This window comes from Eimeria necatrix, genomic scaffold (genome assembly GCF_000499385.1).
Source record: "Eimeria necatrix Houghton genomic scaffold, Enh_scaff155, whole genome shotgun sequence".
Taxonomy (NCBI): Eukaryota; Apicomplexa; class Conoidasida; order Eucoccidiorida; family Eimeriidae; genus Eimeria; species Eimeria necatrix.
In genome coordinates, this window is record NW_013652254.1 from 19,687 (window position 1) to 33,023 (window position 13,337).

At 47.6% G+C, this 13,337-nt stretch overlaps 2 protein-coding genes across 2 annotated transcripts; both read left to right on the forward strand.

Moving 5' to 3' along the window:
• Positions 1-5,782: 5,782 nt before the first annotated feature.
• Positions 5,783-6,204, forward strand: ENH_00017120 (hypothetical protein, conserved; the record flags this gene model as incomplete). Its single annotated transcript, XM_013579236.1, has 2 exons — positions 5,783-5,891; positions 6,155-6,204. 2 exons carry the CDS (start codon positions 5,783-5,785, stop codon positions 6,202-6,204), a joined length of 159 nt encoding a protein of 52 aa, XP_013434690.1.
• Positions 6,205-7,524: 1,320 nt separating this feature from the next.
• Positions 7,525-10,729, forward strand: ENH_00017130 (hypothetical protein, conserved; the record flags this gene model as incomplete). The annotated part of the gene is made up of 9 exons (XM_013579237.1): positions 7,525-7,923; positions 8,048-8,140; positions 8,272-8,349; positions 8,505-8,549; positions 8,886-8,945; positions 9,120-9,526; positions 9,691-9,844; positions 10,121-10,333; positions 10,496-10,729. The coding sequence occupies 9 exons, from the start codon at positions 7,525-7,527 to the stop codon at positions 10,727-10,729; spliced, it is 1,683 nt and encodes a 560-aa protein (XP_013434691.1).
• Between the last annotated feature and the right edge of the window lie 2,608 nt (positions 10,730-13,337).

A 13,337-nucleotide genomic window follows, 5' to 3' on the forward strand; every position in this document is an offset into this window, starting at 1 on the left:
ATTCAAGCATGAACAGAGGAAGCCCCGAGAGAACCGTCACAAGCGGCAACGAAGAGCCGCTCACTCGCTCATACCGGCTACCCGTTTTCGTCGTGCAGCTATTTCTGCCTACTTTAGCTGCGCTGCTCTAATCTATTAATCTGCATGGAGAATTAGTTATCGCGAGAATCAGGAGGAGAAGCGCGGGGAAAAGCGGTGATGTAGGTAAACCCGAGGCCACCAGTGCGGCAGTGGCTGCGGGCTGGGGCGGGACTCACTAAGTGTTCTTTTTTCGGGTGTGTTTGACTTTGCGGCTTTGTTTTGATTGCTCGATTTTGCTCGTGCTCCATAGCCCAGTATTGCAGGATTATTTTTCGTTCCATGTGTAATCTTCCAGATTCTTTGAGAACGGGGCTGCGATGTGCGCGGCTGTGGCTGTGCATCTTCGCCTAAACTTGCTGCTCTGGATGCGAAACGTGCATCAAGATCCCAAAGAAAAATGAAACATGTTTCGTTCCCTAACTCCAGAGTAAATACGTTGGCAGAATCTGGGAAACGCGAACGATAAAGCCTTCGATAATGTTTGACTCTCCAGTACTAGCATCTTGTGCGTCTCACAAGTCTCTACGTGGAGGCAGTCCCTGTTTCAGCCTTCCGTTGCTCTTTGCATGATTCTTGTTGTCTCAGTGCTCACCTAGAGTGATAAAAGTTCCTCTGGCATTTCTTCGTATGTGTTCGGTGGTCAGTAACGGAGTAGGTTCGGTTAAAAGAGTTCAGTGTCTCCAGGGTGAACTTTTAACTTCTCTTTCTCCTAATGGCACCAAGGCGCAGTCTAGGCCATTTTTCAATTGGTTGTAAGCTGTGAACTCTGTACACCACGTGTTTATTCACGCTGTCCCGGACTCATGGTGTGAAAGAGCCGTCGTCTCGAGACTGAGCATATGGCTGCTACCACTGGGCCTTGTGAAGTATCTACGAACTAAGCTGCCCTGAGTCATCTTAATACTATTTAGAAATGTAGCAACCTAATGTCCTCAGCATAATGAAGCGTAGCGTATAAGATCACAGTCCCCTATGGCAAATCATTACAGTCTCAGTGAACCTGTTTAGCAAGACTTGTTTAACGCAAGGTCAAAATGCCTTAGGTAGTTAGCCAGGAATAGAGCAAAGTAGATGTTTTTAAGTGAATATCCATGCTCATGGAAGCCTGGGCAATATTCCCCATACAGGATGGTAAAGACAAGGCCAGCCTGAAGTGGGGATTTGATAGAATCAGTATTATGGGCTCAAAACGGGTCTATAATTACTGGGTAGGTAATACTCTAAAGAGAACCTCACGAGGCGCTACCTTGTGGGCCTTAAATTACAAGTAGTTGCAAAATACCACAGGGGTTGCCGTGTAGTGCTCATCACCATGATGTAACTCAAAAGTGGCCTTCAAGGTCATATAACTCACAACTTGTGGGGAAATGTAATAAGTGGTGATTCAAATGCCTTTGCATTACTATGCAAAGGCATTTGAATTTAGGTTGATGAGTTCGGTGCGATATGCTTTGGTCCCTGGGGTTTGGGGTCTGCAAGAGGCAATGAGTTTGTGATGCGCTGAGCGCCAACACAGCGAGAGCCAAACGGCCAGGCTAGAATAAATGTGCTCCTTTGGTAAGTTGGCTTGGAATGGTGGCGTTTGAATCCATATATAGACGTTGTCTATAATCAGCACTGCTATGCAATGAACATTTGCAGCCAGAACAGTGAAGGCAAACAGGCTCTTGGCTCACTGCAGTCGGCTAGCACAGGCTACAAGTCCGTTCGCCACCCTCTTCAGTTTCAGGGTGAAAGCAAGTAGCGTTCAATATTTGCAAAAATGTGCCTTTAGAGCCAAAGGAAACTGAAGCATTTGCCACTGGTGCCAACGTGGTCAACAGACCAGAGAACTTTCTAGTAGACCTATACCGTGTATCCCTCCCCTAAAATAGCTTGATATTTCCAGCCCGATTAGCTCCGAATCGACGTTAACGTCATTTGGCGTGGTCTACCTGTAAAAAGCTCAGATGTTGACAGAAGAAGCGGCCACTTCCTCTGCCCTAGCCCTAAACCATACAAGAGCACCTCAGGACCGATGACAAGGTGGCAGTCAAGGACTATTGCGACAAACGAAAGCCAGCACTGTAACTTTGAGTGAAGCCATACGGGCCCCAAAAGTCACACTGGCCTTATCAAATATTGACTCACCAGCAGCCCTCCAATTCTACGAAGAGCGGCAGTAACTGACGAAGACCCACAGCCGCCCTTGTTCTCTTCACTGGTCAGACAGTGTAGCTGGATCCCTACACTGAAACCGCGTGTTCGGCTCTCAGCCTCTGCACAGAACGATACAGACGACGAAGAGCCACCTTGGGCAACAGCGACTGTTAGCTATACGCAGTTTGACAAATGGTTACAATTCGCTATTCGTTCTTGGGCAGAAGTGCTGATTAGAGTGACGCAAGTACGCCATTTCCTCGACACTGTCAACTACTGTCGTACGCTTATGGACCACAATAACGCCCTTTTCTCAACCTTACCCGAAAGGACACGCTTTTTCTGTAGACAGAGCGACACAGTCAAGCCTTGCAACGCCATATGCGATGCCTGATAGATTACACCACATACGTTCATGACGCCAAGGAGCCTTCCAAGCTATATACTGATACTTCCGGATATGCAATAGGAACAGTCTTTGAACAGGAACACCAACCAGATCCTAACATCCACTGAGCATAAGTATTCGATGTTTGACCGAGAACGTCTCGCTTTGGTCACCACTCCTCGCAAGTGGTCACACTTCCAACGCAGCACAAAAGTTGCAGCGCATACCAATCACTAGGCCATTCGATATATTTGGCTGTTGCAGGTGTTTAAGGGCTGGGTGATTGACAGATTCAGCTCTTGTAAGTACCTAAGCCATCCCTAGGTCGCACTGCTCGTTGGCTAGATTTCCTTCCTGACATCCAGCGTCTGAGCATCACTCCCTTACAAGGCATGTGCAACCAGCTGGCAGATGCTTTGTTTACCAACCTCAATAGTCTCTTCCACCCTACTGTGAATACGAGCATTCTTTCTTACATGCTCGTCGCGTTGGCAGTCAGGCCAGAACAATATCAAACGCATTATGTCATCCACAGGCACCCCAAAACTATCGCGCTCTAGTAGATATGCACACTGAAAATTCTCGTCCGCACAGCGTAACTGCCCCGATGTCCACCGCACTCACGCACGAGGTAGCACAAGCCCATGACAAAGCCTCTGCAGAAAGTACGCCTTCTCAAGATGCACCTTCCCCCTCAGTGGAATCACAGCCCTTCACAATACCAAGGCCAGCATACAAAACTAGCAGCGAGATACCATTTTCCGCTGATGCTTCGGGTTTCAGCTTATACGAAATGCCCAAGGGCCATACCTCGCAGCTGCCGAACACCCTCGGAGCCTGGCTGATGCGAGTTGCGCAGCCGCTTCCTCGCTCTGTGTTTTGAGTTGCATTGTTTGTGACTTTGTATCGGTGGCACATGGTAGGTTTGTGTGCAGCAGTTTCCGGAATTCCTCATGCACGTGTCTTATATCCATCATGGTCATGTTGCCGCGGTTCAGTGTGGGTATCAAAAAACCGTCATCGCTCTCAGTAAACATGATTACTGGCGCGGTGTGCGCAACTGCTTTATGGCACATGCCAAATCCTCTATGCATTGCCGCTCTCCCATATCCCAGAAACCCGCCTGTAGTGCAGAGGCATTACAGTGGTTCCCCAATAAGCCCATAGTGAGCCTAAAGTGATCTATTCCGTGGAAAAAGCAGAAGACGATGCAATATTAGTATTAAGTCAGATCAATCAGACAAGACATAAAGCCAACTAGCTATGAGAGCCAACTGGCTAGGAGCGCCAACCACTTATCAGGGATTTGGGATTGACTGGCTTGCCGAGCCCGGGATCTACCAAGCGTGGGCCTTGAGGGGACAACCAGGACGGGTCATTAAGCTTCTCCAATGGCCTACATATCTTCATCTGCCAACCGCTCTTCCAATTTGTGGGGGCTTTGGTGGAGCTGTTACGAAAAGATGGTGGAAGAGCTGCCCAAACAGGTGTGCTTCCAATATGTCACGACATACACAAAACAGCACCACCTCATACCTGTGCAGCGAATATAGACTGACCAAAATGTAAAGTGGCAACACAAGCATTAGGATCACCATGAAATTTATTTGTTGCCTCAAGAGCCATTCCGTTCATGAAGCGAGTAGGTTAACTTAGACGTATCCTTCACATATCGGCCCATGATCAGGATGCACCCCAGCAAGGAAACGCATACTACGTAGCAAGGTGAGATGCCTGCCGTAACTGCTAGTTAGTCTTAAGCAAGCTGTAAGAAACAGTTCGCCGACTTTCTCAGTCCCAAAGCTCTTAGAATTTTACACAGAAAGCCCATACTCACCGCAGCATTTATCTTTGTAAGGCACGAAAACTGTGCACTTAGCACACAGTATTAACCAACTGTGATAGACGCTCCTAGTCTAACTATGCAGCGAACAACGAAGAGCACAGACGGCTGGCTGCACAAGGTGTGGGAAATGCAGCTTTTCTCACAATAGTAGCGCACTGCAGAGAAGCTACGGCTTCACAGGCTGTGCAATCCTTTGAAGCAGAGCTTCAAGAAGGTCGCAAGCCGCCCGCCGCACTGCGGCGGTATAGCTGGTAGGCAAGGGAAGCACAGGGCTGCATCAGACAAATTCCACCACCAAAAAGCACTCAGATTCCTTTCTGTGCTCCAGGCTGCAGATGGAGACATGCATCGATTCTGAGTACTCAGTTACACGTTGCTGCTGGGTTTGTTTTTCGGCTCTGCTTGCCTCCGGAGCGGAATCACATAATTTTTCCGTTTCTTGAGTGCCACGTCGGCATAGAACAATCTTTTGTTCAGACTTGCTTGACAAGATAGATTGCAAAGGAATGAGTCCAAGAGGGATGGAAAAACTAGTTTGCATGGGATTTGCTGACCTGAGCTAGAAAAGCCCAATGGCTCGATTCGAGAAGCAAGCAGAGCACAAATAAATTTTAGTGGATGGGAGGAACGAAATTATGTGTGTACAGCTAGAAACACAGCGTCTTCTTCCTCTTGTCCACAAGTAGCTCTTGCAAGGTCGTGTCTGGAGCGTCAATAACTGCTCATACACCAATAGTTAATCCAGGCTTGAGTGGATGATCCAATTTCGCTTTTATGTAAAAAGAAAAAGCTCCGCAAAAATTAACCAATCAGCTGGTGCCGCGCAACAGCATCCAAACTACACTGCCTGCGCGGCAGGCGGCTTGTACGATCGTGCAGCCATACAGCGGACGCGTCCAAATAAATTCAGGAACTTCCAAAATTCCATATATGTAATTAGAGAGTGAATATTCTTGAAGCTTGCACTGCTGCTTCAATTCATACTAACGGGTCTTCAGTGTAACAGTGCAGTCATTTTCGGTCGCCGTTTTGTTACGGGCGTGGTTTGGTTCGGCGCTGTCGAGCGGGGCCCCCGATCGCGACCAGTGCAAAAATCCCTAGACAGCACCTCTCAAGTCTAACTTTTTAACTAAAAAGGACAGATCTATCGGTAGAGTGTTTTTAAAGGCAAACGCTTGAGAGCGGACCCAGAGAAGCCCATCTTCGTTCAGCCTAGTGTCGTCGGCTGAGGCTCGGTGCCAGTGACGCCGTATTTCTCTGTCGACTCGTACTATTGGGTATAGCCCCTTCTTTGGGTCCATGGGGCCGAATTTATTGCTTTATTTAAAATGCGAGGACTTATTCTAGGAGTAGTGACGGTGCTGCGGGCTGTGGCCCGCGGCGGCGTTGAGGCCGAGAATGCAGCCGCAGAAGAGCTTGGACTATTGAAAATCAGAGGTGCGTCCCCCCCCTTATTGTACTAAACGAAATACCCCAATTTTCACAGCTATTGGCCAAGCTGCTGTTTTTATAAGCAGCCGAGTCTCACCGGCACAGCGACATGCATTTCATCGTTCCTGGGAGTTGACTAATTTTTGTTCTATATTGTTGGTTGAAACCCCGTTGAACATCACTGTGCCATAGTTATTGGTAGCCATTAAACTATTAAGGCTCAAAGGAGTGAATTGCATATCTATTGAGAGTGCTCTTTTTCGCGACAGATCCTTCTATCGAGACCACTGACCCACGAGTGAGTTCGGATGCCTACTAACCTCAAAAGCAGCTAAAACCCTGCTAAGGAATTGAAACACAGCAAACGTCAGCCCACAAAGTTTGGGGTGGGAAGCCCTGTGCAGTTGGGGCTTTACTTGCGTTCGCTCTTTGTGCGTGTTTTGGTCCATTTCTAGGCCCCTCTGGATTCACTGAAGGATGTACAATTTCAGTCGAGTGTTCCTAAAGTACGTCATTAGCGTACCGGTTAGACGTCATATGCGCTGCTGATTCTTCATGACTTTTGCAAGAAGTGGAAGTACTGCTCGTACCTTGCAGCTGCGCGCCTTTACGTTTGCGATGTATTTGTCTTCAGGTTATTTTTAGTCTTCTGGTAAGAGAGGCTGTGGTTCATGCAGCGATGTAGCTTTTGAACTTGAACTGCGGATGCATGAATGACGTAGACGCTCATCTGATGCGTGTGTGCCTTGCTGTCCTTCAGTACCCCACGCTTTCACGTAAAGAACCCATATGGGTATGTCAAGCTTCCTCTGGAAACGCCGGCATTTTCTGTTGTGTAAAGTGCCTGAAAGAGGAATGGGAATGTCTACTGGATGATCCCCTCTATTACACGCAGTAGAATATCTGCGTTTGCTGTACACTTGTGTTCAGCTCCCCGAAGAACTTTCCTCTCGTGACGAGGCACAGTCGCCAGTGAGGGCATTACGGGCCACCTAAGCACATAAATCCCCAGGATATTCTTCCCACAACACACCAGCGTGCACGATCTAGATAGATGAGGAGCCACCAATATGCTAGGGTCTCCTTGGTCCTTTGAAACAGCCGGCCTATGCGTTGGTGTGTTTGCCTGTGTGCTCCAGTCAATAGAGGGTCCTCAGGTCAGTCTAGCTCATCATGTGTGCGCTAAGCATTATTCTCACGATACATGAGCTTTCCCTTAACGAATCCACCTCACCCAAACTGATCGTAGTGCATTCAGATGAAGAATGCATAAATTATACTTCTTTACAGCATGCTGCAGATACTTCGGCAGCGTGCCCCTTTACCGTAACATTGGTGTAGACGTCATGTTCGGTCTTCTACTTTCCCATTTGCGCAGAGCATTTTTCTGAGGATGCCACCGCGCGTTACTGTAAGTACAGGAGACGCAGAATGATCGCTTCGTAGAAACTGCCTGAAGTGCGTTGTAAACTCTCTTGTTCTGCTGTGTTTGATATTGCATGCTTAGATCTCCTACGCCTACAAGGTGCACGTTGCTTCGGACTGTCACTTCAACCGATGCGACTTTCGCCCACTTACTGTCTACATCCAGCCGACTAACTGGTTTGTAGAGCCAGAAAAGGCCTCCTTGGAGTCTCTGATGAAGGCACTTAAGATACATGCGTTGCACTTGCTGCGAGTGAAGCGAAAAGCCTCAAGGCTGCATCGGAACCTCCTCGTCCGCTCACCCAAGTCATGGCTCTCCAACATGAAAGCAAAGCTCACTGCAGAGATTGGCTCCGTCTGTTTTATGCAGCCAACTATTAGTCAGAAACGTCGTGGACCTCCGAAAGTCAAACTGTTAAGAGTTCACAAGCATGCACGACTGAATAGCTTGTTTGACACGACTCAGAAGCACCAAGTTTTGATTTCCGCCACCGGCAGCCTTCCTTTAAAAGCACAAGCTATTGATCTTAGAGATACAGGGATAGACAATGAAGAATATAGTCGAGCCTCAGAGCAGGCTCCACAAAACGTCTTCGGGCTCTGCAGAAGTCCGGTAAGCTCAAGTTCTTGCGGTTTCACTATCATGCACTTTTTTCATGGGAGCAGATGTGCCTGAAGAAAAAGTTTCTAAATCTTACCAAAATGTTCTCTCAGTTTGTACGAAATCATTCTTGCAGCGCAACAATATGTTGCGACGGTTGGCAGAAAAGGGATTTGTGTTGTGCACTGTAGTCCTGAGGAAGGACGCACACGTCGTTGACCGCTGCGAGGTGAGCCATACTGTGTTGAGCAACATACAGTAGCGCTTTATGGGTACGTGCAGGACAACTCAGTAGTACAACGATTTTATTGAACGCAATGCTGGTCGTGTGCATAGACATGACTTTCCATGCATTTTCAGGACTTGCCAGTTGATGACATTCACACAATGCAAGCAGTTCAAAAGATCCACGAGAACCTGGCTGATCCATCTTTGCCTGTGGGTCTAGTTCTTGTTTGCAAATAACCCGCAAAGGCCTTAAATTACTGAATGCTGCTGCTCCAAGCCACTGCTAGGAACCCTGTAGCTTGTCGTTAAGGGTTGTGCAGACCCCAAAGCTATCGGCATCAGTGTTTGACTGTTGTATCACGCAGATGCTTGGGTATGTCCCCACGACACTTCCTGCCGAAAGTCCCCAGGTAGGACACTTTAGAATTATTTGCATTTGGCCCGCCAGCCTTTGTATCAAGCGCAAGCATGCTTGTCAGGCGTTGTTTCATTGCGTTCTCATTCTTGTTTTTTCTCCCCGCCTTGCAAATTATTTTGACGAAGTATTTGGTGAAAGAGCGCGAGATGTTTCAGTAATCTTGCGTCAAACGACCCAGAACAAATTCCGCCTCCTTCCCCACCTCTGAACCTTCAAGAGCTGGCATAATTGCCTGTAGCCGTTTTGTCCCTGTTGCACGAACCACTTGAACCACACTGCTTGTACAGAAGTGGCGTTTTTTGCTGAGTTCTTTTATGGCTGTTTGCAGAGACTCTTAACTATCTTGAAGGATCTAGAGCGAACTGTGCCACCCGCCACATTTGAAGAGGTGCGCTCATCTAGCTATTTATGGACTAACAGGCGTGCAACATCACGCCGTTGTCCTGTTTGGTAGCTTTCAAGTGCCCTCGACTAAGTTCGTTTACTCAAAAGCTCTCACACTGAACTGAATTAGACGTAGTTCGAATTTCAAGTTTGCTCGTGATATATGCTTCTTCCTCAGGCAATTAATGACAACTGCGTGACTCACATTTCACAGGAGCTCCGGGAAGTTGAGAATTCTCATATTCTTGAGCTGTGGAATACGGCTGAAATGAAGAAAGCTGTGAATTCCGAGCTGCTTCTGAGGTCGATGGTCAAGTTCGCGCATTTCAATTTAAGGGAGATCGCACCGGAGAGTGCGCCCGAATACCGTCTTTCTCTCATAAAACTTGCAAATAAGTGGACTCGGACAACGGAGCTTATTCGAAAGTTCAATGAGGCAGTTGCTTCATGTCCAAGCCCCACAATCCGGCCGGTATACTTCCCTCAGTACGAAAGCAAGATTCTCCCTCTCCCTCATGAGTCCGTATCCGACCTCCTTTTCCAGCTTAGGAGGCTCTTAAGCATCGAGATCCCACCTATCCACAGGTCAGTTGTACTATGGCCACAGTACGTACTGAAGTTAAATGGGTTATATCTTTCTTTCGGGACTGCCTTCTTCTGACTTGTAGAGCCAGCAGAAACACCTGAACGCGTGCCTAGGATTCGCTTCTGAGGTCTTTCCTGTTAGAATATTTCCATCCAATTTTCAGGCTTCTTATTGGAGGGGCCTATCTTTTTTCCTTTACTCTGAACCAACGGGACATTGCTGAGGGTACCGGCAGGCGGGAAATTTCAAGCTTAGTACAAGATATATGCAAGCTGCTGACTGATTTTGCATCACTCCATCTTCAGCCAAAGGCAAAGGTAAGCTCTTCTGTAGTCGCATTTGTATTCTAAAAGAAGCAAGAGGCAGAAACGGCTTACTGCTGCCTCATTCTCTCTCTGCAACGTGGAGGAGAAGACAAAAAAGCAATAGAAAGTAGCTTCAGATAGGCACTTCATATACTAAGCGTAAAATTTTCTGCATTTTAGTTCCCTCAGCAAAGTCCGATTGTAAACTACTCAGTATTGCCTAGCTCCTTCTGTCGGCGCACTTGAAAATGAGTTGGCCAGCGACTGTGCTTGGTTTTGTGCCTGTAGAGCTATGTAGAAAAGTATTTGCAAGAAGTTTCTGAGACTGCGAATCGCCTGTTGGACATTGCCTTGAACACCCAAGTCCAGTGGAGATTGATACGTACTATTTTGGTCACTCCTTTTTGGATTTTCGCCTTTGGACGGCACTGCGGGCCAGCAGACAAGCAGACTGCCTTCGAGCTAGGTTATGGGCTCTGCCCCTACCATCTACTATCTTTTGTAAGTTGCTTGTAGAGCGATTTGGGGCTGGAACCTCTGGATTTGAAGAGTCTCACTAGGAAAAATAACAAGTGCACTCCCGCATGCCACTTCCAGTAATTTTCCGAACTTCCGTATTTGAAGTGCATCCGCCAGGTGCTGCAACTCTCTGCGTTTTTTTAGTTCTTCAAAGAGGCGGCAGCCGAAGCTACAAAACAGCCAGGGCTCCAGAACTGGGCTATACGGTTTATTGGGAAGTGGGCTAAGTCTATTGAAGCCCGGACGCTCCCGGAGATGGCTGGAGAGCCCACTGAAGTGTTCCTCGAGCAGCAGGTGCAAAATTTGCCTCAGCTCCATCCAGACCTATTCTATAGTAGAGGTGGCAAGGTATTCAAAGTGTCTCCTTTTCAAAAGTAGTCATGAATTAGGCGCTAGTAGCGCTGCAGGCTAGACATATGGTAGCTCTTTCCGGTTTATCATGCAAGGAAGTGGACCGGAAAGTGCTGGCATGCCTGTGGCTTTCGTTGAGCCTGCATTGTGACTCATCGCAAATGCCAAGCTGGCTTTTGCTACAACTAACTCATGTAATATCTTTTGAAGAAGCGGAAGCACCATGTTTCCACGGCATTGGCCAATTTCTTGCACACGCTTGGGCAGAGGGCACTTTTCATGGAAAAGGAAAAAGCCCTTTTGCGAACCACGGAGCCAGACTCTATGCAACAATGCCATTTCGCTGAAGCGGTCAGACGATACTTAGTTTGATGAGCGCAGCGTTGGCATCTGCATTCATGTGCAAATCGTTTTGAATTTATATTTTCAGCATTGAAATAGAAGCGGTTTAATTCTAGTTTTAGGGACTGCAGCATATCCCACCGCTGGAGGGGAAACGTTACAAGAGTGGAAAGGCAGAGGCCGTGAGCATATCCATAGTTATAGAGCTTCGTTTAGCTGTCGTGATTCTTTCTCTCTTTCTGGTTGTTGGCGGCCAAGGTTAAAAATATCACACATTATAAAATTTACGTGTTAGAATGATTTTATTAAAATTCTAGAAGTACATGAATTAAAATAAATATTTTTTATGACTGAGAAGTTGGCGTGGAATGCAGCTTGAGATATGCGTCGTAACATTGCTCACTGAAGGGTCACTTGAAGCAGCTAGCAGAGCATAAGGCACCGTTGAACTAACGCGCTTCAGTAGCATATGAAGTCCACAAAAGCTATGGAAGCACAAAGTATCATCTGGCCTTCCCAAGCCGTTCATAACTTTATGCTGGCCTCAGATACCCTCTAATGTTTTTTTGCATTCTTGTCCCCAACAGCCTCTAGCACGGTGGTGCAACGGTATAGGTGGTGGCCCTGGTGGTAACTACGCACAAAGAATATCACGAAGAGCAGCTCTTGGCGCACACGAGTCAAGGTTCAGTCCAAAGGTGCCCTAGCTAAAGCAAAGGCCGAAGTGTCCTGTTGTAAAACAGGAATCCACGAGCAACTGGCTTGCGCCAACGGGGCAATGCGCAACACACAGGCCGTTGCAACCCTTTGACGTACGAAAGGGACAATTTCAGTCCTTAAGCTCTACAGCACTGTAGCGTAGTTGCCGCCCCTATGGTTTCTCCAGTCAACAAAACTCACGCTCTCACTCGGTCCTTGACGGTGACTGCCGGTGCCCAAAGCCACCCAGAAGCAAATGCTTATGCTACAAACAAACCGAAAGATCAGTCTTAGATGTCGTCTCTCAGCATTGGGGAAGACCACTCTAGCGAGATGGTGAGAAACTGCTATAACCGGTAGGGTGGCGAACTAATGACAAAAGTGTCACAGGCGTATACTTTAATCGGAGCGGTCGGCAGCAGGCAGGCTGAACGTTGCGTCAAAGAAAGTATGGTTGTGTGGAAAGCGCTGGCCTGAATCAGGGTGGAATCTAGTGGGATGGTGCGCAGACTGAGCAGGGCGCCCGCTTGCAGCGCTACGCACGCATGCCGCCGGCGCTGCCAGCTCTCTCGCCGGATCCGTTAGGCTCGATTGCTGTTCTGGTTACCCTTTCTGCCATTTTTCACTTCACTCAGTAGGTATGCGGGCCATCGTGACTGCAGTTCAGTTGCGGTAGCTCTCGAAGGTGACAGCTGAAGAAAGGAAAGAATGTTTTGTGCAATCTTGCGTTGCAGAATATCAGGTGACGTCCTTAATGGTGCAAGCTCCGCAGTATGAAAAGCTCAGTTTGCATCCCGTTTTGTGTAATGCTGTTCAAGGCAGAGGCTTCATTTTGTTGACAGAAAAAGTACATTTGCTCAGCTACAGCTCAGTCTTCGGCTCTCGGCCGCAAGATCAGAGCCCGGGGAAAGCTTGCATTGGCGTTTTCCAGTACAGGTTGATATATAGTGAAGAATTTAGTCAATATCAAATTTCAGATGAGTGGAAACGTTCTTCAAGTACCTCCTGTCAGGAGGCTACTAATGGGTCTGCAGAAAGGTTAAGCACAACAATAACCGATCTTAACCTACCCAACCTGGGAGCTGGGAGCTCCGCGCAGAAACTTAGTGCAAGCATTTGAGGAGACGCATACAACTCTCCAGGAAAGTACCCGCTATACTTCGACGCGGCGGTATGCTATGGATTGACACATAGCAGAACAGTCTATTTCATCAACAGAGGCGCTTGAACGAACACAACTATCAAAGGATTGCTGCTCTGGCAAACTCATATCTTCTTAGAATAACTCAAAGATGTCACAGTATTGAGTTAGATTATTTTTGTAGGAATGCAGCAACTTTCCACACAGCAGCGAGCAAAGATGTGACGCTGCAGAACACTGCAGGAGCTAGACGCACTGATGCCACAGAGTTACACAATAATATTAAAGTGTCACTAATTATGATATTTATGGCCCTTTCATGCCATAAAAAGATGAACCGGCACTGGTATTTCCATCAGGAGCTGCTATCTATGCATGCGTTCTGTACTAAGCTGCATGCGCTCAGCAACACAGCTAGACCAGTATGCTCAAGTTCACAATGCAGACAAGGCA